We start from the raw sequence: 26,061 nt of genomic DNA, 5'->3' as shown, positions 1-26,061 counted from the left end.
CCCCCCCCCCCCCAATTGCTCAGAAAGCTCAGATTTGTTCTGATTTAAGCTACAATATTCACAAAATTGAATTCTTCTTTCCAAACAGCCCTAGTTAATACCTCCTCAATGTTTTGGATTAACATCCAAATACATTGGATGAACACACAGACTTACACACACAGACACACACTACCCTCATCTTAAAGCAGATTTGGTTAAGAAGTACATTAGTACCCAAAAAGCTGTTTCCCTCTTAGCTTAGTTAAGCAGCTTAGAGCACTGTACTTTCAGTGATATGATTGTGAAGATAAATATACTGCTGTTTTGGGTGGTTTGTTGTTTGTTTTTTTTTTTTAATTCATTGTGTACCTTTATAAAAAAAACTCTGCAACCTTGGAATTCTCTACAACATACAGCATTTCTGCAAAAGTCTGAAAAAATAAAAAAATCATTATCTGCAGCTATGCAATAAGGAAGAATGGAGAAGTGAATCAGTATTTTTCATGCTGCTGTTTGAAAGGTTTTACTACCAGACTCATCCCATTATATCTCAAAGATATAAAGCAGTTAATTTTTTCATAATTCATTCTTTTGAAGAGCAATTTAAAAAATCCTAGAAATTAGCTGTCAAAATCTTCATATTTCCTTAATTTTACAGTATTATCCAGATAAAATTGCATAACTGCAGGCAGATGATATGATATACAAGAAATAAAACACAGGGTCAAATATGCTTTTTCATTAAACTTCTGCCACCATTTTCTATTGAAGAGTAGAGACTGCAGAGACTGTTTCTAATTAAAAAAGTCCAGGTCTGGCGCTATTCAGTATTTTTATGAATAATGTTGGCAGCTACAAAAGCTCTGAAGAGAAGTGAGACATAGTAGAGGATGAGCAATTCAGCGCAAATCTCAATACGATTCTATGTCAGAAAAGAGCAAATGCAATCCTCAGATGTATAGAAAGGAATTAAGAAGCAAGAATACAATTTTTCTCCCCAAGTAAGGCATTAGCTACATGGATGCGGTATTAACTGAGAGTTCCAATAACTCGTTTCTTTTAAAGGACAGCGAAAATTTAGAGATGATGCCGAGAATTACAATACTGTCTCAAGGTTATATGAAAACTCAGCATTGAAGGTAAGGCGCTCACTCTGTTTAACAGATGAAAGGCGATGGCTGGGTGACTTGACTATGACATCTAAAAAAAAATTAAAAAAAAAAAAAATATCACCTCAGGCAGAAATTGAAGTGTCCTTGAGGCTTTTCATTCAGGCAGAGAAAAAACATTAAAAGGAACTTCCAGCTGGAATTTAAAACCAAACACACTGAAATCTGAGATTAGGTACAGATTTTTTAATCACAGAGGGAGTTAACTACTGAAGTTAATTGTCAAGGAAGTGGTAGAGTCTACCTTTTAATGTGTTCACATCCAGACTGGATGCCTTTTCAGGAGATACCCACAAGACAAATGCAAACCATAGGTTCAGCACAGAGCTAATAAGAGAGTTATATTCCAGCTCTTACTCCCGAGGTCAGACTATGCAAACCAAAGCGCTTTTTCACCCTTAAACTCTATGAATTTGTTCATCCAGCCAAGAGCAAACCTGAATGGTGTAGCTCTAAGCACTTTGGATGGGATTTATCTTCCCCAACATCAAGTCATCTAAAAGTTTGTTGTCCACCCTAAAAAAGCTACTAGCTCCTCACAGCAGAGGCACTTCCAGAAGTGACCTCTTGCACTCCGTCTGTCTGTCCATCCCTCTCCCTCCATTAAGTAAGAAGGGAGCCCCAAAGGCTACGCGCTTAACATTTGGGTGGCAGAAGGTCAGCACGATGAATCCAATCTTTCATGACAATACGCAACACTGTTAAAGACAAAAGCACGAATTGGTTACTCAGATGCTGGGAATGAAATCTCAGCCTGGCTTAAGTCAAGGAGAGGTTTGCCTTTGACTTCAGTGACTCTAGGACTTTTGTCCCTATTAGGAATTACTTGTATGGCAGTCGCACCTACTAGTCTTTTCGTCAATGCCTGGGATCCAACGGGGCTGGGTGTTCCTCAGAGCGGAAAGGCAGACCCCTGCTCCAGGGGGTTCAGAGTCCAAAACAAGAACTGGTGGAGAGATACGTGGGGGCATTGTGGAGCAAATGGAAATGATCAGACAGTATTTGTCAGAACTGATTGCTGATGTGTTAGACACAGTGTTCATCAAACAGCACCAGCGTTACTCCAAAGAAACACTATGTGAAAAGCACCGAAGGGAAGATGAGATTCCTCATAGAGTTGTACAGAATATCTCTCCCAAACATGCGTGGTGAATTCATCTTACAAGGCATTACCCATTAAAGCAAAAATAATACTTCAACATCGTGCAATTTGAATTTCTTTTTCAATGACAGATTTAAATATTTAACACATGTAGCAGAGCACAGTTGAACTGAAGTGCTTCCTTACAAAGAAAATTCACAGCAGTAACCTATAGTAATGTTGCAAAGTAACAGCTCATTTTCTGATGGGCTATCACCAGACCTCAGATTCCCAGCCTAACTGCTAGATAATTCTTTTTTTTTTTTAAAACTACCCCCCTCCCAAAAAAAGAAATCCAACAAGAGAAGCCTTATGATTTTTTTTCCCGCCTTAAAGAACTCATTTCTATAAGAACTCATTAAGCTAAATGCAAAATTTTAAGTATGCCTTTACATATGTAAAAATAGCTAGTGAATAAATGTTTTCTCTTCTAAAATAATCCCATAAATTTATTTGTCACTAAAGTAGTCTCTGACTAGAAGCCAAAGTAGTATTTTGGAAAGTCTAGAGAGCTGTGCATGATACAGTTTTCCATATATTTACTCCAAACACTTGAGAGAAAAGCCTAGTAATTGGAAAAAGAGGACAGAGCCACTGAAGAACAAGAAATTAAGAGACTTAAGTGACACAGCAGGAAAAATGGACAGATAACACATATGCATCAGTAATTATCTGTGATTTAAAACTAAATAAGAAGTGTGTCTTATGTGATAATTAGAGATAGTTTTAAAGGACAGATACAGAGCATTACAAGTTTGAAAAAGGACATGCTAGAGAACTTCCTCAGACCAAAGAGAGACAAGTGAAGCAAGGTCTAAAACCTGAAAGTTATTGTCTTCTGTTAATCCCAGTTCTGTTAACAGTCACAGCATATCTGGTTTTGAGGATACATTTCTGCACTTATGCAGGGAGGGCTCTTAATTCTAGCCCCTCAGCTTTGGGATACAGCTAGAACTGGAGGCAGGGAAGGAAAACCAAACAAAAAAACCTCACAATAACACACACAAAAATCTACATTCTTTTCTTTGAGTCCTTTCAAGCTACAAATGTATTTTGTATTTTCAAAGAATGAAAAGCTGACATTTAGCAGGTGATCTCTCCTCTCACCTTTTGAGAGGCAGGAAAAAAGAAATCAGACAATACAGTAAACAATGTTGAAATACTAACAAGTCTGAGATTAGAGAAATTACCTGCTAACTGATGTTTTTTCAAAACTTGCTATAATAGAAACGAAAACAGGATGAATTTGCATTTAATTCATACCTCCAGTATTAGAGGTCTTCATAGCGCCCATCGACAATTTAATCTAAACAGTAATTTGGAAGAATGATTGCATTTTAGGTTTCTATTAGCAGTTTGATGCATGCAGGCAAGTAGTAAGGACAGGACTAAAAAGTTTCGGGCTTTGCTATAGACTAGTCTAAAACATAGGTTTAATTAATGGAAAATGAGACAAAGCCATAACCTGGTAGTATCATTTCTATGAAGAATACCCTGTCTTATCAACAATTAATTTTTTAATAAAAATAGGTGTTTATATGACTACAGAAAACAGTTTTTTCAGCATATTTTTCATTTAATCAGAGCCACTAGTACAGAGATTTGCAGCTGGGCAATAACTCTAAATATTTGTAAGCATTCACCCGTTTTCTTTTGCAGAAACCATCATGAACCTAACAGCTTATGCTGCCCTTAAGGCAAGCCTTACATATTTAATATACACAGCTAGGCAGAAACAGATGTAATCATGCTACACATAATATACTAATTATAATATAGACTACTTCGTGGCTGTAACAGACTTTTCATCCTGAAGTATCAGCTGAGATCTCTTTGAAGACCATCCATGATCAACAGAAAGCTGCATCCAGCTCCTTGTTCAGCCAAGGAGAGGTACGCAACACTAAACCCATAACACTAAACATTAAACTCAAGTCCCTTTGACTAACTCATCCAGCACCGGATGGAATACAGAAGCCTCATCTATTAGATTAAGGCAGGAAAAGACAGAAGGGAAAGTGAAAAGGAAACACTGATCCATCAAAATATTTAGTTTCATATATTCCCTCTTGTGGAATGGGCTATGAATGTTCAAATTAATGCACTGACACAGAAACATCACTAAATTATCAGCTAACAAGCACGGAAGTTGGACTCTTTCTCAGCTCTACCATGTGTCTCACACTTGATCAGCCCATAGGATCAACCAAGACTGCAGCCAAAATAAAGGCACAGTTTTGTGTGGAATTACCAAGTCATCTTCTGTTCCCCTCAGAAGAGAGGATAGAAAAAGTGACATTTTAGGATTCTGTGCTTAAAATTTTATGGTAGAGCTACCAGTTTAAAAGAAAAAATAAGACTTTTCTAAATGTCACTCCCAACTACTTGCCAATAGATATGAAAGTCACACCAAGTTCTCCACTTCCCACACACTCTCAGAAAAAAGGATTCCAGAAGCTCAGTTACCACCTCAGTTATATTTCCACAGCTGAGCTACTAAGGTGTAGAACTGAAGAAAGAGCATTATTTAAGACCTTATTTACCCAAATATGGGTGAGAAGATTCTGATATCTTTCAGGATGTATCAGCAGAAACAGCACATTTTATACAGCCAAGACAAAGACACATAGCAAAGAGAAGTGCTATTCATGACTAGGCAGTTCCCACAGTCTGCACATGGAGTATTTCCAACCACATGGGAAGCGATACAAAGCCAGATAAATACATAGTGATAAAAATGCAAAATTTTCTCCCAAGGTAAGCACGAGCCACAGCCCTAAAAAGACTCCCCAGGCTGCTCCACAAGCATCCCACTCAGTTAGCCCCTACTGCTCCAGCACCTACCCAGCTGCAAGCAAAATCCAGGCCCACCACTCTCCTTAGGTACCCCTGCTTCTTTTCTTACAGGGAAATGGGTCTTTATAGTTCCAGTACTAATAAAGCAGCACAACCTTCTTAAATGCCCCAGGACTCCAGCACTAAAAAGCAGGCAGCCCCAACAACCTTCCTTGCAAGAGACAGCAAAATTTACAACCCACTGCATTAGTGTAAACTCATTTTCACCTGCAATAGGAGCCAATGCTCCAGAGTGCTGCTCCCTGCCATTGCAGCATCACTTTAGCATGGGGAGGTTGAAGTCCAGCAGAGGAGCAGAGCAGGCAGCTGGGAGTTAGTTTGTCTCATTTCTCTACCACAAACATGGCAGGATTGTTTATTTATTTGCTTTAACCTCCCTGGAGCATCAAAAACCTCCAGAATAAAAAGAACAGACCCTGAGCCAAAACACACCCTTAATCACAGCTCCTGTGCTGTCAGCTGGCCTGTATTGAGCTGGCCCAGCCTTCAGGGACACCCAGCTGAACCAGATAGACTGCCTAAAGCTTTCAAAACCAGCTGCTCTTTACTTTGCATAGCACTGGAAACATACAGATCAAAGCAGTAGTTAACCAGTTCTGGTGTGAAAACTGAGGCAGGGAATATTGCTTAAGATCAATCTATAGCTTTTTAATCAGGATCCACATGGCTTCTCTGTTGTAACCACAGGACAGCCCTACCCCTCGAGACCCACCTCCTTTCCCTTCTCCTTTACAGCCTATTTTATTTCTCACCTGATCCTGTTGCTATGCTGAGCCCATAAAAAAAGGAATCCCTTACATTTCTCTTTTCCACACAATATTACTAAAACTCTGTGATTAAGGACTGTAGACTTTGCTTTTCACATGCTTCTTCCAGAACTGCATGAAGGAGCGATCGGGCAATCAGCAGTGGGCAGGGAGGAATGAGGAAGGGAAGATCAATAGGTAAAGGCAGTAATCCCTTATTCTGGTAAAACAACAGCAGGAATAACGTGTATGACTGCGGGCTTAATTATCCCTGTGCTCTCGTGGTGAGATTTCAGGGAGAGTGAGAATACCTGGTCTCTTTGGACTGCCATAAATTCATTCCTGTAAACCCCGATCGTGCAGAAAAACTGGGTCAGCCTGGTTTTCTTCAAATGCATTGAACCAGCCTCTTATCCTGAGGTGCTCTCTCTAGAAAAAATGCCGTCAAAATTCAACGGCTCTTTAGATATTGCTTCATCCAGATGATGGGGGACCCAGCCCTGACAGCACACAAATGACTTCACCTCCAGTAAGGCATTCAGCAATGCAGCAGTAGCCACCACCAGATTTCATGTATGCATGTAGGTATATTCCCCCCATCGTTTCATTGCATGTTTGGCACTAAAACCTGTCACTTTATGCAATACTGAATCCATATGAATTGAAAATGAGCTTCTTCATGACTGTCTGTGTATACCTATAATAAAAGACTTCAACATTCAGAACTTGTGGGAATGTCTGTGTCATTCATAAATTATGAACAAGACTTCTTTAAGCCAGCGTAATTACTACAGGTATACAGCCCTATGCAGAAATGTAATATTTACATAGAAATGCCTTACTAAAATGTCAATATTATAAAGCCTACAATAACTGATTAGATTATTTTGGATGAGAACTTTAGCAAATACAAAACCACACAGCTTTTTTTGGTGCTGACAGAGGCAGTCCAATTTACCAGCTGTAAACTACAACTATTTTTCTGCTGCTTTCTCGTCCTCTGTTGCATACATTACAGAGCACAATTACCTGCACATCTTATGAAGGCTATCATAAAAAAATAAAACCTTGCAGTGCAGTTCACTTTCATTCACAAGTCACTAAAAATATTTACAGACAGGAGAAATATTTTAGAAATATTTTATGTGATTATGTCCAAAATCAGGAAATTATGGCCAAAACAAGAAAAAAATCTGTTGTAGAAGATACAAATTGTATTTTAATTTGAAATGAACAACTACTGCAAACTTTTTTCCTACCACGCTTTCTCAAACTACTTTGTACCTCCGTTACAAAGAAGGTAAAAACCTGCCTACTCTGAATGACATAGATATGTAGACAAAATTGAGACAGCTTGGGAAATAAAAAAGGCTTCCATTGGAATTGAAAGGAAATACTGCAATTTATTTTAAATTGTTTTAAGCTTAATTTAGAAACTGCTTCATTTCAACCAGTTACAGATGCAAGTTTAACTTCTACATTACAGCCCAAATGATTGTGATCACAAATATAGCAGTGATTGCTGCAAACAGTAAGATTTTTACATTCGTTTGAGATGCCATCTCATTCCAGTTCTTGCTGACATTTATATACTTATATAAATCACTGTACATAGAGAGGACAGGGGAGTGGCTCTTTATTTGTTGTTGTTTGCTTTTGAGGGGAAGAGAACAAACATTCTCCATTTTCTTTCCATTTGCTCCTGGCAGTCATGGTTCACAGACCCCGCAGAAGATCTTGGTTTACAGACATGCCAAATACAACCCTGTGCAGCTCGGTGGAGAGGATGTACATTTTAGGGGTCCTGCTGCTTCATGAGTATCTATCTACTCTCTTAATGTTTTCTGTTCCTGTGGGATCAGAGGCCTGCATACATAGCAGTGTCATATTTAGATTACACTTATTACTAGATAATGTTAAGAGGAAAAAAGACAAGCCCAGCACACTTCATCAAAGATACGGTTAAACAAATCTTTAGCAATGAGAACATACAAACAAAACCAAATGAATGTACTGTGCTCATCTAACACCTATTTCTCAGCTCCAGCTAGTTCAGGAGGTTTTCCACAGGTTTTTAAAGCTAATTCTGCTGGGGACAATCCAGTGTGAAGCTTTCTCTGGCAAGATGCTCCTTTTATAAATCCGATCTCTTGCTTTACTTTCCTTTATTTCATCTTTGTGAAAGTGATGAGGGAATTCAAATGGAGAAGCAAAGATCCTCCATGGATTTCACATGTACACCTGGAGTTTTGAAGCCAGTTTTAAGAACTCCTTTACTTAGACTCACAGACTCACAGCATGGTTGAGGGGGAAGGGACTCCTGGAAGTCATCTGGTCCAACCCCCTGCTCAAGTATGGCCACCTAGAGCTCTTTGCCCAAGACCATACACTTCTTTGCTAAATTACTGTTGCTTTAAAAGGGCTTGCTTCTGTAAGACTCTTAAAGGAACCTTATCTATTTGAGACTTTTGGGGGTAAAGTGGATCTTCGAAGAGCACCTTTTATCCCTGTTTGCTTCTTCAGTCAGTGGGTTTCAGAAGTAACCTGTAAAATAATCTTTCATGAACTACATAACATAGAAGTTCCTTAGCTCCCCGCCCCCTGCTTGCACAACTTAAAATTAGACTTTAGTATTTTCATAATAACTCTCAATATAGGTATTAGAGAAAAAGACTAGCTACACAATGTTTCTGGTGGTCCCTTAGTTCAAGTTATGTTGAACAGATTCTGAAAGATGTAGTGCAACGTACTAACAGGTGATTAACTTGGGGACTGATGTGCCTACGTTTCCTTCTTATGTCAGAGTTAGGAATTTGGCTGGCAGACCGTTTGTTCACTTGGAGGGAGTTTTAAAATATAGTAGCTAAATGTTTCAGCTAACATTTGCAAAAAGGCACAACTTCGAGATTAGCCTTGAGGACCAGATTCTGCTCTTAACTGTTCCAGTGTGAGAAGCTGCCTGGTTTGTAAAAGCTGACACTTGTACTGCTGCCCTTTCCATGCCACCCTGCACCGAGGCAAAAGCCTTCCCACAACTATCACAGAAGAAAATCTCCTTTCTGCAAACAGATCCCAAACCTGAAAATGAGAAAGGAATTTGGCTTTCAACCTCATTAGGATGCATTTCAGCATGGAAGGTGACCAAAGTTCGGTAACACAAATTGAGACCAAACTATCCAGGGCAAACAACAAGCACAAAGTCTTAGCCTGTTTCCTATGGGCTCTTAAAGTCTCACCTTTTCTAGTAACTTGGAATCTGTTGGCTAATTATGACCAAATTTGACTGAAGGATAAAGATTGCAAAGGTGATTAATCTCTCCTGCCAGCTCTGTAAAAACAGACAGCCAGGGGTAGCTATCTTGATATTAAATTTACAAAAAAGCAGCAAGAATACTAATTTTCCTTTTGAAAAAGTAATGTGCAATAATTTTATGAAAATAGATGGGTTTACATCTCATAAGAACAACACAAAAACCAAACTACAAACTGCACTGCTGGGGCACCAGTTCATTTCTGACTCAGAATGCAGAGCACTGCCCACCAAGTCACCAGCGCTTCCAGTCTGCTGCCAAGTCCTCCCATCAAAACACCTTACAGTTCTGGGAACATCATCATGGCAGTCGCTATTAGAGTTGTGTGACTTAACACTACGAAGGACCAAACTCTTTGCTAGCTTAATTCTGTTGATTTCAGGAGAGGTGCGGCAGCAGAGAATTCAGATCATAATTCACAGTGTTGTCATGGAGCCCAATATTTTTATTAAAAAAATTTTGAAAAAATACTTGCTGTACCTGGCTCTGCATACCTTATGAGAACAGATAATCACATTCTGTATTAGTACCAGTGCCTTTGGCTGCAGGTCACAACATGATCTTTATAATAACAAACTGGTCACCAGAAGAGGTTTTGGTCATGGATAGGTTAAAACCACAAAACTGTAGAGCAATTACTATGGCTACCAGAGTAGAAATAGAATAGGGATTGAAAAAAAATAATTCAGAAATTACTATCCTCCTCATTAGCAACAATCTACCAAGGACACTTGCATTCTTGCATTGCTTACTGGTAGCCTAGTGTTCTAAAACCCTGAATTACAATGTGACATTCTCGGTCATACTCATCTTCACCATCATGTCACCAGCTGTCAGCTTCCTGAAAAAGTCAGATTTGCGTTCATTGAAGGAATAAGGTTTTTATTAATAGTAAAAAATTTGGAGGAATAAAGTATCTTTTGGGTAGCCAACCTTAAATTTCAGAGTCTTTAATGCCTGTTTTGGCAGAGTTCTGGCAAAGGCTACAAAGAAAGAAGGTTGTGAAAGAGGTCTCTGAAGGCCTCTACAGTTCAGCTTCCCTTACATATGGGGAAGAAGATGGACAGAAGGAGCCTTCAGACCTCGATGAACCATGTGGACAGGAGGACCCATGTTACATTGCTCCTTACATAGTACTACCACCACTCACTAGGCTCATCTAAATGGCAACCTGTAGGCCAGATGCCCTGTGGGCCTCCTGCAAAGGGGATGGAGAACGGCTGTTGAAGGACTGTGACATGCCAAAGCAACCAAATGCTTTATCGTGCCTTTAGGCCCAAGCTGCCACGCGGGTGAAGGCAGGATTCAGAGTCACCACTATCTCATAAACCACATCTGGAAACAAGAGCTTACCTCTTGCAGCTGCAGCAGCTGGATCACCCTGACGGCAGTGCATTGGCAGTGCACAGCACAGCTAATTCTGTGTGCTCCATAAGTGAATTGGGTGCAGAGCAACAGGGGATCAGTGGTTTGCTTTGCATGATTTTCCTTCTTTTCCCTTTATTAAAAATTGAAACCTACTCTTAGCGAGAAGGGCCTTTAATCAAACAAGGGTCCATTGCATAAAAGCTCGATCCTGCAACAAAAGATGCACAAACCAGCGAGCCATCTGACAATTTAGTTTTGGGAATTCCCACCACTGCCTAGACAAACAAAGCTAAAGGTTCGTGACAGCTGCTTGTGTTTCAACTATCTCTTTTGGGATCTCAGAGTTCAAAACCACATTCTAGAGAAGCAACTGGCAGGAGGAAATTACTTCTAACAGCCCATCCACAGAAGAGGCCCCATTATTATTATTACTCATATTGCCATAGAACCTAATTGTCCCAGCCAATAATAGAGGCTCAGTGTGTTACATTCAATACAAACAGGAGGGCAAGGGCAGGCCTTGCCCCACAGAGCTTGCTCTCTACAAACTCCCAGTCCAAGCTCCACGTTAACCATTGCCAGCTCTGCAAGAACCCTGATTTAGTGCTCAGCACGCCCTGTGAGATTTTAGCCGGCCCGAGCTCCCAAAGAACTGCAAAAGTCACGCCTCACAGATTTAAATGAAGATTTCCCACATATTCTCATTATAAAGGGCATCCCACATGCCAGAGCTCAATACAGTAAAGCGTGTCATTTAACTTTTCCTCATGCAGCAATAGGAACAAGGGGTACTTTGTGGGTTGAGGCTAACCAGAGACGGCCGGCGAGGAGAGGCAAGATGCATTCTTCGCAGGGAGAGGCGGCTGGAATTTGGTCTCCCCCCGCAATGAACAACTAGATGTGGGGAAAGAGCAAAGAAAAATGAAGCATTTCAACCAGCTGTAGGGATTAGTAAAATGCTGATGTTAAAATCTCAGTCACAGCAGAGAAGAGTCATGGTTTGAAAAGGGATAAGTGGGAAGGAGTAGGAAGACTATTACAAATACTGGGATGGCAGCCAGGAGCGGTCAGCTTCCAGAGGGGGAGAAGGCAGAGCAACAAGGGCAGCTGGGGGTGAGAGACGGTGATGTACTCTGAGATCCCAGGTACTTTCCATGTGCTCTGGGATCACCAGAGTACGTGGGAGAGGAACTACAAAAGGACAGTAAGGCGAATGGGGCAGTTCCACAGGGGGCAGGATGCAGGCGAAGAGCTACTGGTGGTCTCTGATGACAAGGGCTTCGCCACTGAAACGCTGCCAAATAATGAATTAAGAAACCAAAGAGGCTTCCATAAGTTTTTCATCCTCATTTTTCCTTAAGTTTTGATCATGTTACAGTAGCAAAACTACAAGCAACACCATTCCTTAATGGCCTTACTGGTCACACTGGCACCAGCAGGAGGCACTGCCAGTACACACAGTGGTCAGTGAGTACAGGGCAGTTGATTGCTTTGGCTTTCTGGTTGACTGGCTTTTTAAAATGGAAGGATCTTTGGAAGATAAATGTCTGGACTAGATCTGAGAAAAATTCTTTGTGATTTAGCTGCAGATTTCCTATGAAATAATGGCTGAACAGCCTATCCCTCCACAGCTTCTGGGCCTCCATTACTCATCTGTAAATTCCCCTTATTATTCCTTAATAGCAAATCCCTGACAAGGTTGTCTATTTCCACTGTAAAATCTCTAACCTTTTATTTATATGCCTGAAACTCATTGTGCCAGGCATCACAGAATCCCCAGGTACTACCATCATGCAATAAATAACAATTTCTCCCACCTTGCTGAGACCTAGTAGGCAAAACAGCAGCTCATGAAACAAGCAGCATTTTGATTTTTCAGAATGTTTCCGCTTTAATGGAGTGCGGTCTGTTCTTTCACAGGGTAACAAAGAACTAGACCTGTTTACTAACAAAATTACTTTTTAATAACTACAAACTGTTTTATGCTGATGCTTTCATTACAACTATATAGATGTGACACCTGTCAGACACATACCAGTGGTAGTTACCCTAGTGAATTTTATTTCACCGGAGGCTCTTCCCGCTAAAGACCCCAACCACTGTCGATGACCGTTGAGGCTGGATGCAGTACCCATCCCTCTGGCAGCAGCCAAGGTCATGCTGACTCACTCCCTCTGGCTTTTCCCCCGCATCCATCCAGTGCCAGTGCTCTGGTAAGTGCTTGACTATTCATAACGCTGTCACTTGCAAAGCTGCAATTCCTTTCTCCACAGACAGCACAAAGCATTGGACTGCAAGCTCCTAAAAATGTTGCTTATCAGATTTTGGACTCCTTTTCAAGCGGTAGATTACTTTCTGTTAAAAAAATAAGTGATAAAAGACTTGAAATAGAGGCCTCTCACTCTTAACCAGAGAGCTTTCTTAAGGAAACAGCTGAGCTGAGGAACCTGGCAGGAGAATAGTCTCTGCCACAGGGTTTTGGGGCAAAATTCAGGATCCCCTTTTCCAAACCCACTTCTTCAGAGTGGAATAATTAACAAGCGGATCCTTAGGTAATAGCAAGAAAGCAGCAACTGTCAGTACCCAGCCCAGCTTCAGCTGTGAGTGGCTAACTCAAGTTCTCACCAGTAAAGAAACCAGGGGCCACATTTCAAGAAGAATATTGCAAATAAGAGATCTTCACAGAATAAAAAGTGTACACAGCATGGTCTTGAACTGCAACTCTTCCTTTTATACCCAGGGAAAGGGTAATTTATACCCAAACAAGGCTTATATGCTCATTTTAGATTTAAGTGTCTTCTCATCAGTCTAATCTGCTACAAAAGCAAATTCAACAGCCATAAAACATAGGCATGACTCTGAATGTCTCTAACCTCAACCCAAGGAACCGTGAGTAAAGTACTTTTCAAACACCAAGTGCTAAAGCTATACTCAAGGCATCACTGCATTTTCTGTTCTTGAATAACTATCTCTCCACAAGCAAGAAGACAGAAAATACTTGAAATCACAAATCATGAAGCAATGTTAAAGAATACAGCAAAAATGTTTAAAGCCAGGAGCCTAAATGTGTATCCCAAAATCTACACATAGTCACCCAGACAAGTGTGATCTGTAATTTCAAACTATGTGAGCAAAAAGAAGTCATACAGGCTTCAATACAAGGTTGCTCAGCCTGCTTAATGAAGTAAACCCAATGTTTTCCATGATAACTAAAATACAGAATTTAGTCTCCAAATTTCCAGGTATCTAAATTTGATAATTCAGTTCTATCACTTTAATATGGATTTTATTTTAGGAATAGTAAGCATCGAAGAATACATAGCATCGTTGTAACTTCAAATTCAGCACATTTGAAAAAAAAATGTTAGCACTCAACTGTGTTGTTTCAGATTTGCCACTATTTTTACACAGCTGAGCTTACAGCATCTTAAGTGAAAGTTTTGTTATGATCAGATGGCAACCAGCAGCCCTTAACTGGCAGAAAAAATAAAAACTTACCTAATGCCCAAGAAATGGAATTACCTAATGCCCAAAGTAATGCACTCCTAACAGACATCACGTGCCTCCATCTCCCATACTAGTATACATAGACAATTATATTCCATCTAACTACTGTTTCTCTTATATATAGTTACATATCATACACTTTATTTCACAGAGGATTCCTTGTTACCATATCCTTACATTTTACTTAAAAATTTGTCACCAAGGACCCAGATTTATGGACTGAGTCTCTGCCACAGACTCAGTTACTCAAGGACTCAGATTTTATGAATTAGTAATTGATCTAGTGCACATTTTTAGCTTACTGCAGATGGAAGATACATGTCAGCTGAAAACTCTTTCCTTCAGGTTTCTGCTGGGTTTTAGGTTTGGGTTTTTTTTTTTTACCTTGCCCTTACACATTTGGGGCTAGCCAAGTGCACGGACATGATCAGTTACTGAAGCTCAGCAGAGTTATAAAAATTCATTAAGCTGCAAGAATAAGATCACATTTGAGACCCAGTAATGATAGTTATGCCAGTTCTCCCTTCTTTGGTGGGAAGAAATCTGAATTCTCAGTTTATAACACATTTTATCACTTGCATCTTGATGACAGTGCTGTTTGCCAGCAGGTTGTGGGCACAGACTGAATGATCAAATCATTGCCCCATTTTATCTTTGACTTACCCATGTCGCCAGGAGTTCAACGTTGATCTTCAAGTCATACCTGCTAGAAATGACCCTGAGGCGCAATCCTGAATATAGGGTATATTGTTAGAGATAGCATTCTTCACATGAGATGCTTGAATAAAACCTTTCCTAACTGTTTGTAGGTGGGAATCACATGCAGTTATCAAAGAAAGAAAGGACTAAATGCAAATGTTCCCCTCAACTAAACTCGGACAAGCTCTGCATGTTTGCCATTGCTGTGCAGACACCTGGAACTATCCAGAACTGTGCAACCTTTTAATGCTCTGTAAAAACTCTGTGAGATATTCAGGGTATGAGAAAAACTTTTCCCACCCACCTAAAGAAAACCCAACTTGTCTTTGTTAATACAATGAATTATATGAACTACAAGCTATTGAGAGCACATTTTTAATAAGAGGGATCGTAGATTCAAGTTGGGACAATAGTTGTTAAGTATCCTGGATTAGCCATCAAATTGAGAACCAGAGGCTATGCCTACAGAGACACTTTAACCCAATTGTGAACTCCCCATGTACACCCATATCAAATGCTCTAGCTCTCTTAAAACTCAAATGCCAAAAGGTTGAGAGCTCTGTCTTGCTGGAAATACAGGGCCAGGATCCAGTGCAGTTTGTCATCCTGCATCTTGCCCTGTGGATGTGAGTAGGCAAGACACCAGTCCTGAGCAAGACTAAATCCAAATCATGCTGTGTTCATGTTTGGCCAACAGCCAAGCTTTTATAAATGAATTATTTCACCAAGCCATCTGTTCCCTTTGCCTGACCCAAATTCCTATCTGTATACTTAGAGGCTTGCTGATCCTTTTCCGTCTTCCTATCTGAGCTTTACAACTACTAGGAGCTGGTTTTCCTCCTCCAAGTATCCAAAACAGAAGTTAAAACTGCAACTGTTAACAACTTCCAGCTTCCCTCCGTGGATGTAGCCATTAGTCAGTGACGACAAACAGCACTTCACAGTTCATTCTCAGTACACCAACATTTAAATCCATCCAAAGTGACTAGGGGAACCAAGGAAAGAATGTTCGGTGTGGATAAACTTCCCAGAGTGCACACTGAATGCATGGCACTGCCCCCGCTAACTGTGTGTCACCTGTGAGCTCTGAGAGATAACAAAATTAAAAATAAAGAAACACAGACAAGAAAGAACAGGAACGAAAGATGAACTTTATATAATTTAGTTGAAATGTCCCCAGAAGTGATTGACTGAAGTGAAAGGTGACTAACTCTGGTAACTGAGGACATGTTTTTTGCTTCTTGGTTAAGCACAGTGTTGTATATATTACTGCTAGCATTGGAAAACTACTTGCTGTGTAGATGGACTTACCACAGCTGTACAGCACAGAGGCAAATTAGGTGTGATTCAGGGGAGCGAGGGCGATGGAGAGGGTACGGCACGACTGTGTGGATAATGGGCCCCACTCCCAGCGCTGATCACAAGGACTGAGTGCATTATCTAACTTCACCGGGCATCAATTTTCCTGTCTGGGGTTAAATAAATAAACAACACCAGAAACCATACAATAATTAAAAAAAGAGGGTTGATTTTTGCAAAACGTTATGAAAAGGTATCTTCTTCCTGTGCACACATGCAGCCAACCCAATTTTAAAGCTGCCCTAAAAGTGATCTTTCCAAGGATGATTTTAATGGTGAGGCTGCTACAAAGCAGAGCTGACAAATCCTCTGCTGTTTCATTTTCAGCCTGTGTTAAAACAACGGTTTTTTAAGTATTTTGAGGATTCCCTCATGTCATTGCAATATCTGAGCATGGTATGGAAGGTCTAGTCTGCCACAAATGGCCAGACTTCTCACATTCACGCAATGACACAAAGGGTCTTTAATATAAAAAATTAAGCTCCATGTCTTACGGAGCAGCAAATCAACACTAATTAAGATGTAGGGCAAGGACTGAAAAAAAGAAGATTAAAAAGTACATAAACCATCATGGACAGGAGACGAATGCTGTGCAAGAATGAGAGGCAGAAAATGAGGGGCTGCGGAGAGGGAAGAACCACAAGAAAATGGGAGTGGACCAATTTCAGTCTTAGTGAAAGCCTTTTGGTGTTAACAGTTTTCATAGCTCTGTCCCAAAACCATAGATTTAGGACAGTGGCCTGCTTTTTCTTTTAACTATTAAGTTAATTAAACTTTGATAGTGAAAGAAATTCAGAAACACATATATTATAATCCCGAAATTATTTTTAATACTACCCTCCGCAGAGAAGTAGAGTCCCCATTAAAACACTAACCTGCAATCTAGCTTAATTTCTACCTGCTTACTTCAGCTTTAGGCACCTGCCCTTGCTGAGATGCATTTTTCACCTTCTGACTAGTCCTAACTACTTCCATCTGTAGCTGGTCTGTACTTATGGACTGCTTTCACAGTACAGTATGAAAAATTGCTGGTTTCTCCTCATAATCATCTGCTGCTAGTGATGCAAGTGGGTAAAGGGACAAAGGGCACATTCATGTCTCTACATGCCATATCAAATCCTCTAAATTAGGAAAATACCCTCTCTCCTCTCCCAAAAAACAGTGTTGTTGAGTTCACAAGGAAATGAGGAAAGAAGAGGGCTATGAAAGTCACGTCACAAATGTAAGACAGTTCAGCAGAAATGAATGCATGCTTTTCAGTCTCTGCCATTATAAATTAAAATCATCCCAAAGAAAAAATATATGGTACAGAACTGTGTTGAATTAAACATTACCCCCTCAGGTATCAGACAAATATGGAAGGGAAATCCATAGCAAAGGAAACTGTGCAGCAAAGCCCTACAATGTAGCAGAGCCATGAGGGATGCAGGAACAAACAGTGAATCAGATTTTATTCCCGTTTTCCATATGCTGAACGAAACACCAATGCAAAAACATGAAAGAAAAGGAGGTGCTGAAGAACTAACATATTCAGGCTCACTTGAAAAACTGAGCTGTTGTTCAAGAAGAAAGCTCTTTTTCTAGAAGCCCTCAGTACAGCCAGAAAAACATATGATCTTGCATGTATTTTCCTCCAACTGCCAATTGCACAAAGTATATAAAAGTTGCCCAGGTGCAAATTTACCCTATCCATCTGACTTTGAGAATGCTCCTCATTTTACCATGATGAATGTTCACAAATTACTGTTTTATGCCAAATCTTATTTTCTCCACCATTGTTTTGCCCCTAGTTGCACTTTCAATAAAGCCAGGTGTTCGATCAGACTGCTGTTGTGCATACAGACTGCACGTACATCCCTTAGAAAGAAAATCCACAACGCAATACAGAAGGGAAGGAAAAATATTTCACCTAAAGGAAGGTGAAAAGATGGTAGCAAATTATTTTTTTTAATCCATTACAAAAGGCCTAATTCCAAACAGATGTGGATCTTTAGATTAAAACCTCTTCAGTGAGCCCTAATTTTACATTCTCGAGCCTTAGACAGAAAGGACTTCACAATAATAATGCCTGGTTCACCCATTAACACCTCAATCAGTCATTTTAGATTTGGTACTAATCCAATATTTTCTAGAAAACCTATGGAAAATTAACTTTTCCATGACATAAAATCCAGTTGCAACTTCCAATTATCTCTGAGGAGCTCAACCCAGATGACTGGTTCAATCAGAATCCCTCAGATTAGAGAGGGATTTCTTAGATTTCTTAGATGAAAGAGTGAAAGTAAGAAAATAAATTAACTATTGGGAGAAAACAAATTGAACTCTATTTAGATTTATTTTAGGAGTATGTGAGCCCCCCGTGTTCGAAGCTGACTATCATTGTTTAAGGGTTGGCTATTGTAAGAAGACTAAAATCACGTTTATCTGTACTGGCTCATAAGGATACAATGCAATTACTGAGAGCAACTGGCGATACAGGTCCCTGGGAAAAAAAAAAAGGTTCATCTACATTTTCCTTTGCAAGCTGCCAAAGCTCCAACAATAGCCCTAATTTCCCCTAAGATGATTTCAGCTGCTTATGTTTTCTGTAGGCTAATGCACAGGATTCATTTCCTCTTAGAGGAAATAATCCCGCTGTAATTTGATGAGCATCTCTTTTAACATCAGTACCTGTTTAAGCAGTTCATTCCGTCCCCCTCTTTCCTCAGCATTCTTTCCTATCCTCGTGCTGACTTTTTGGCAATACCGGTAAAACAGTTTACGGGAATGTATTGTGAACCAGATCATGTAACCAATCTGGGTTCCAGATAGCATACACCCCCTCCTCAGTTATTTTTAACTGAGGTCAGTTTTCTACCCTGGTGTGATAGTACAAACAGTTGCACCACTGAGAGCCAGAACAGGGGCAGGAATGACAAAGGGAGATGCAGGGTTGTCTTGCTGAGAGATGAGCACATCAAACTACACCCTTAGTAACTCCAGGTCAATGCAGGCTTAATGACAAGCAAGAGAAAATGAAATTCAAGCATGAAGTGAGGCTATAGCTCTGCTAATGGTCACTGTTTCCAAGCAGCGTGCTGTTACGTATTGGGTAACTCAAAGCAAGCTGCTACTGCAATTTAACTAGGCACAGGGGGGCACCCTCAGAGACCTTGCATTGTTCAAGGTCCCTCACTGTCTACCTCCTTTCTTCTCTAGTCCAATCTCCTGCTCACAGCAGGGTCAACTCTGAGCTCAGACTGGGTTCCTTAGGGCTGCATCCAGTTTGGGCTTGAAAACCCCCATGGAAGGAGACTGGACAACCTCTCTGGGCAACCTGTGGCACTGCCTGTCCTCATGGGGAAACAGTTCTACCTTAAATCCAGTCTGAACCTCTTTAGATTCAATTTATGTCAGTTGTCTGTTGTCTTCCCACCATTCATTGAAGAGCCTGGCTCCATCTTTTCAATAACCTCCCTTCAACAGGCAGGGCAGGCTGCTGCTGGGTCCTTCACAGCCTACTCTCTTCCAGGCTGAACAAGCTCAGCCTCCTCAGCTTCTCCTCACAGGGCAAGTGCTTCAGCTCTTGACCATCTTGGTGGTCCTCTGCTGAACTTGGTCCGGTTTATCCATGTCTTTCTTGTATTACGGGAGCCCAAAACTGGATCCTGTTTTCTAGATGGGGTCTAACAAGTGCCAATTTGAAAGTGATAATTGCTTCTCTCAACCTAATGGCTATGCTTCTGCTAATAACAGTCCGGGATGCTGTTAGCCTTTTCAATGTCAGGGCACACTGCTGGACCGCATTCAGCTTGCTGTCCTCCAGGATCCCCAAATCCTTTGCCACAGACCTGATCCCCAGCCAGTCAGTCCCCAGCCTGTAATAACTGAATGAAAGCTTTGCAAGCTGCTGCTTGATTTTGCTAAGGCATTCCTTATAAGCGCACCTCCCAAAATGCTCTTCCATTAGCAGTGTATGCCTTAGAGATAGAGGTAGTGTTGGCTGGGCTCTGGAGGAGACAACACTGCAGAGACCGTCTGAGTACTGTCCCTCCAGGTCTGCAGCTCACTCGCCCTTGCCCTGTCCCTCATCTTTGAGCTGGGTGCTAGGCAGCACGGCCTTTCTGAGTGACACAACGTGAACAGACACCAAGGACAAAGTGTTGAGATCACGATGAGATGCTGAAAATATTCAGCCTCATCCGGCACAAGCCCACAGACGCTGTCACTGGAAGGAGGTGTAAAGATATACTGAGATGGCATCAGTTCACAGCTCCTGAGTTATGTATTTGGGACACATTCCTCTTTGGGGAGAATTCAGAACATCTCATTGGGATTTATAAGCCGCTTCACACTTTTATAAGCATCCTGTGATGCAGACAGGTGTGTATAGCAATCCCCATTTAACAGGGCTGCATTTGGGATAGGGAGTCTCCCCCTCTTCTGCCCTTTTTGGATCCAGAGAAGTCCCACCAACTGTACACTTCAAAGATGGAAGAGGCAGAGGTGACTCCAGCAGCAGACATGCAAGAGGCTTCAGAGAACAGTGGGGGAGCTGGAAGGGCAGCGCCATGTCAGAAGAGAGGGGAGATGGAGCTTGAGTCACCTGCGTTGAAGTAGTGCAGGGAAGAGCAGAACAGAAAAGAAGATGCCAGAGAGACCTTCAGCTCTATTCCTCAAAAACCCTTTTCAGTCACAGACCAAGAATTGTTTGTGGAAGCCCTATGAGTAAACTGACTAAGCACTTCATAATCGTTGATACAACATCTCTGTGAGGTAAAGAAAACAAGAATTTTTGACCTGCTAAGGATAGGGCGGCTCACCAATAGCCCGGTTTCCAATAATTTACCAAGGATAATTGGGTTATAAAGTAAAGCAAACACCAAACTACATCTTCAACCTGGAAATCAGATAGCCAGCGCTATGTGTAATCCAGCGGAAGAGTTTGTCTCCATAGAATGAAATACATAAAAGGCAAGAAGCCAAGTGAGATATTGCCAAAATTAGTCAGTCAGAAAGGGAGTCAAGGAGAGGGACTTGAGGATCTACTCAGCTGCTATGTTCATGACTTGATTCCCACAGAGAAATCTCTGCTTAGGATTTCCCAGGCCTAAATGCTTTGCAGAGTTGGACACCAAAGCTGCCTTCCATCCCTATTTTATCATGACTGCATGTGACTGATATTTCTCCCCTTTAAAAACATTACAGGCTACCAGTGCGCAGTAACTAACCACAGAGTCACAGAAGGGTTGAGGTTGGAAGGGACCTCTTGAGATCATCTCGTCCATCCCCTCTGCTCCAGCAAGGACAGCTACAGCAGATAGCCCCGGCAAGAAAATCAATATGAAGCCATTTTACACTTCATTAAAAGAATGAAAACGAACAACAAACATTATGCTTACAGCAAATGCAGTGTGAACATATAAGACCACAGATACTAAAACCACTGGAAAATGTTTTCCATAAAATATGCTTGTAATTAAACTCCCAACTCAGCAAGACAGTGCAAACAGGCTACCTTCAATCCCATGACTAATAGCAATGAGTCTTATTCTCTGCATTCTTATGGTCTTGCAGGTTAAAAGGCACATCTGCTACAGTAACTTTCTGAACAGGGGCCCTAAAACTATAGTGTTTTTACCAAAGGCCCAAAATTCCACTAGTTTGAGATGTAATTGAGTGAGGCATAGAAACATCATTTACAGACAGAAAAAAAAAACCCTATGAAAATTAATAAAGCTTTAAAAATAATAATGTTTTGTTTAACACTACAATCTTGCCTAGCATCAGGACCACAATTACTGCATGTCATAACACTGAAAGCTGTTAAAGTCAACACAACAGAGTATACCTTTTCACATTCCTATCATTCAGTTCATTTTTGAAAACATAAGGTTGGTAGCTGATAGATGTCTCGAGTCTTTCCTGGACAGCTTACATGTGTAATAACGGCTCTAATTTGAAAAAAGAAGACCTTATTAGGTCACTGATTAAAACTTCAAAGGTTTTGTAATGTAAATCAACCTCATGGCCCAAAACATCAAAGTCTTAGGCTAAAGCACAGACCTCTGAATACAGCACAAGAAACATCAGAGGTTACTAGAAGAATTCATATTGCATGGGGGATAGCATATATCCTGTATACAAGTATTAATATTTAATGTAATGTATTGCAATTTGCTTTTACCTCAACATCCTATAATGGCCTTACTTTCCCATCTCACTCTCCAACAATGGAAATTATCATATAGCTGAGGGTCTATATTGCAATCTATATGGAAAAAGCCCCACTGAAGTTCACTGGAGTTTTGAATTGCCAAGGAGCATGGGAGAAGACTGCTAAGCCATGACTGAGTAGTTAAAGATGGGCAGCTCTGTTTGCTGAGCAATAAATACAATGAGCTCCTAACAACAGAACACAAGAATTTAATAATGAAACAGTTAAAAAATGAAGACTTGCCTCAATAAAATTCGAGCCCAGTAACTGAATCTGTTCAGAGAAGGTCCGCAGAAGGAGAGCTAATAGTCCTAAGCATAATCCTGCCCACACTCGCACCTACTGTTCCTCATGAATGGATAAAACAACTTGTTTCAGCGCAAACCTGAGGCCAAATTTCTATACCCCAATATGATGTCAGAGAGGCTGCAGATGTAGCGAGGTAAGCAGAAGCACAGATCCCCACTGACATACTGGGAGTCTTTCTAGCTCCCATTAGTCAGTCATGGCATTTTGATGTCCCGACATGCAGACCACACCCAGGCCGTTGCCCGGCACATCCTCTGCAGGGCCTGCTGGAGAAGGTACACAAAGACCCTCCTCCACACGTTTTGGACAGAGCCTTAATAAAAAAGCTGTCTTTGGACTTCTTCTGCCACTTTGAGAGCTTTCAGGCAGAACCCTACAGCCCCAACATCTACACCCCCAAGTCTTCATAAGACAGTTTTCCCGAACCACCTGAATTCTGCCTCGCTAGTGTCATCAGAGGCGCCGTTTGCTTGTGTGTCACAGCTACAAGTGTGATCTGCGCTCAGGGAACAGTCATGGAGGTGGTAACAGAGAAGCTAGAAAACAGATTACAGCAACAGGAAGGGATATGAGCAAATTCTCCTTTGCAGGGCTGCATGTGCAGTAAGAATCTGTGTGGTTTCTCCTATAAAGGTTAGAAGCAAGAAAAAAATCTCTTGCAGCCTAGGTGGGGGATGGAAATGCCCTACCTGCAGCTAAGGAGAGCTCTGGAACTGAGAGCCCCGGGCCTGGACTGGCAACTGGAGAGGCTCCACTCTTCCTCGGCATCAGGCAAGCTACAGGATTTCTCCTCTTCCTCTCTCCATGGATATCCTCAGTGTCCATGCTGTGGTTGGCACAGCACGAAGGCATGGCCCCACGGGAGACATTCTGGGCTGCAGAGCATGCAATCCCATTGACTTCAAGGGGAGGTAAACAGGAAGAGAATTTGTGCCCATCTTTGATTTCAGTTAATCATGTTGACCAATCCCTCTAGTTTAATAATTTCAACTCAATTCCTCTTGCACTATCCCTTCTGTCTGTGGCCATGTGCACCCATGTGTCATCCTGGTTTCTGATCGGTCTTCTTTTGTACATTATTGTGATGGGATAACAGCTAGCTGCAGCTCTGCTTATCTCTTTCTTCCCCCCCGCCCCGAAATTGCATTGCACTTTTCCCCCTTAATTCTGTTCCTCTATTACTGCCAGGTCATTTCAAATAGCACTGCCTTCATGCCAGTGCAAGTTATGTATCTCTGTCCCTCAACCTGTGATTACTGGTTTCAAAGTCCTGAGCCTACCGCAATAGGCTCAGGGGGGGTGGGGAGGCAGAGATCAAGTTTAAGGAGATCAATAGGTTTTTCTGAAAAACAGCTTTATTCATCTTATTGAAAATATAATTTTTTCAACTCTTCTGGACACTGAACCAAGTCTGTAGCATAACTCATTTACCTGCAAGTAAAATGAAACCTTTATTTTATTAAAAATATTTCTAAAGGTGCATCAGTTAGTATTCTAAAGAATATATTCATATATAATCTGAGTTTATTAAGTGGCTTCCCCCAATATAGAATATGTTCATGATTTCTAACTGAACAGAATTTCTGCACATTACATATAGCAATATATTTTTGTAGATAACAAAAAGATACCTTTTAAATTTGGGAGAATATCTGTTTGATACTTTGCCTTCTCTTTACAAAATATTTAATTAGTTACATTCTAAGATAGCATAAAAATACCATAATGAGATATGAGTGCTGCATATGTGTGTACCCCTTCTGTAGCTCCCGTGTATGTGCACTGTATCAATCTCAAGTTACTTCCCTTAATGATGAACAGAGGAAGAGTGATGATTTTTCAGAGTCACGTTTAGCAAAGCTGAAAGGTAAGGTGTAGCACTCACCTACTTTATACTTTGGACGTTACAAAAACACATTTGAAAGATAAACCAAAACCACCTCTCCAATCAAATATTTTATCCTTTCAGCATGACGCAGAAGTTTAATTTCCACTGATGGGGGATGACCTCAAGACTATTGTATGGCTCCTTCACCCCCCCTTAATGGCAGCGATTGCCCTCACTGGCAGAATAAAGTAGGTCTATAAATAACTTCAAAAGGAATTGTCTCCCTCCTCACGCACTGCAGACAACTGTTCACATAGATCCCGAGACCTTATATACTAGGTTTGCTCAGCTCTCATCCTACGGGCTGTTTAATCTCCTCTTCCTAAAAAAAGCCTTGGACGATGCAGGTATGACCGGAGGCACTCTCCACCGCCGCAAATGCCTGTTACCAGAAGTTGTGGCTCCCGGCGGCAGGGGCTGGAGCGCGGCCCCGGCTCCCGGGAAATTTCCCAGGGCAGGGGGTTGCAATCTTAAGGTGTAATCCGTCCTTAAGATCCACGGTCCCGCCTGATCCTCCGGCCCCGGGAAACCCCTCCTCCCCACGCCACGAATCCCCGCAGCCACTCCAGGGCCCGGACATCTTTGCTCGCCCACCTGCAGGGGGCTGGCCCGGGGCTCCGGGGAGGGACACGCGTGGGGCGCCCCCGCACCTCCCCGCACCCGGCGGGGCTGCGCACCCCTGCGAGGCGCGGGGCAGCGGGGAGAGACAAAAGCCTGGGCTGGCTCACCTCCTTCAGCTGCTCCAGCTCCTGCTTGAGGCCGTCATACTCCGCCTCCAGCTCGTCGTACTGCTGCTTGAGGGTGAGCTTCTCCTCCAGCACCACCAGCCCATACTCCGCCGCCTGGATCTTCTCGTGGGTCGTCTCGGAGAGCTCCCGGGTTAGCCGCTCGATCTCGCTCTTGTAATGGTCCGCGCCCTGCAGCACCTCCTCCGCAGCCATAGCCCCGCCGGCACTGCCGCGCCGCCGCGCCGCCGAGGCAGCCAGGGGGCGGGCGCGGCCGAGGGGCGGCACCGGCACCGTCCCCGCCGCCGCCGGCCTGGGGATGGGGATGGGATGGGGATGGGGGCCGGGGCCGCCTGCGGCAGCCGCCGCCGAGCGCGGGGGCGGGCCGCCCCGCCGCAGCCGCGGCCCCCCCCCCCCCCCCCTCCTCCTCCTCCTCCTCCTCCTCCTCCTCCTCCTCCTCCTCCTCCGGCCGCCCCCCCCCCCCCGGCCGCCCGGGAGGCGGCGAGGCCGCGCTCGCCTCCCCCGGCCCTGCGGCGGCCCCGGCTGCCGGCGGCGGGGGCGCCTGGGCCGGGCGGGCGGGCGAGCCCCCGCTGCCCGGGGAGGCGGCGGCGCGCTGGAGGCCGGGGCGGCGAGTGGGGCGGCCCGGAGCGCTCCTTGGTGCGGCGGCTCCCGGGGAGATGCTGCTGCTGGCGCCCGCCTCTTCCCAGGGAGCCGGCACCTCCGCCTCCCTTCCACACGGTCCCTCCCCTGCGCTCTTTAAGATGACAGCGTCCTCAGGTTTGGCATTCCCCGCCGGGGAAGAGGG

The 26,061-nt window shown here is 42.5% G+C and overlaps 1 protein-coding gene across 4 annotated transcripts in view; it reads right to left on the bottom strand.

Moving 5' to 3' along the window:
• BICD1 (BICD cargo adaptor 1) overlaps positions 1–25,472 on the bottom strand; it is a 185,169-nt gene extending 159,697 nt beyond the window's left edge. For all 4 annotated transcript variants that reach the window (XM_050900764.1, XM_050900783.1, XM_050900774.1 and 1 more), the window contains exon 1: positions 25,260–25,472. In XM_050900764.1, the coding sequence (XP_050756721.1) occupies positions 25,260–25,472 (213 nt within the window). The remainder of the gene's footprint in view (positions 1–25,259) is intronic.
• Positions 25,473–26,061: the final 589 nt, after the last annotated feature.

Source organism: Gymnogyps californianus, chromosome 1 (genome assembly GCF_018139145.2).
Source record: "Gymnogyps californianus isolate 813 chromosome 1, ASM1813914v2, whole genome shotgun sequence".
Classification (NCBI taxonomy): Eukaryota; Metazoa; Chordata; class Aves; order Accipitriformes; family Cathartidae; genus Gymnogyps; species Gymnogyps californianus.
The sequence above is the reverse complement of the archived record's forward strand: the minus strand, read 5'-3'. Positions and strand labels throughout refer to the sequence as shown.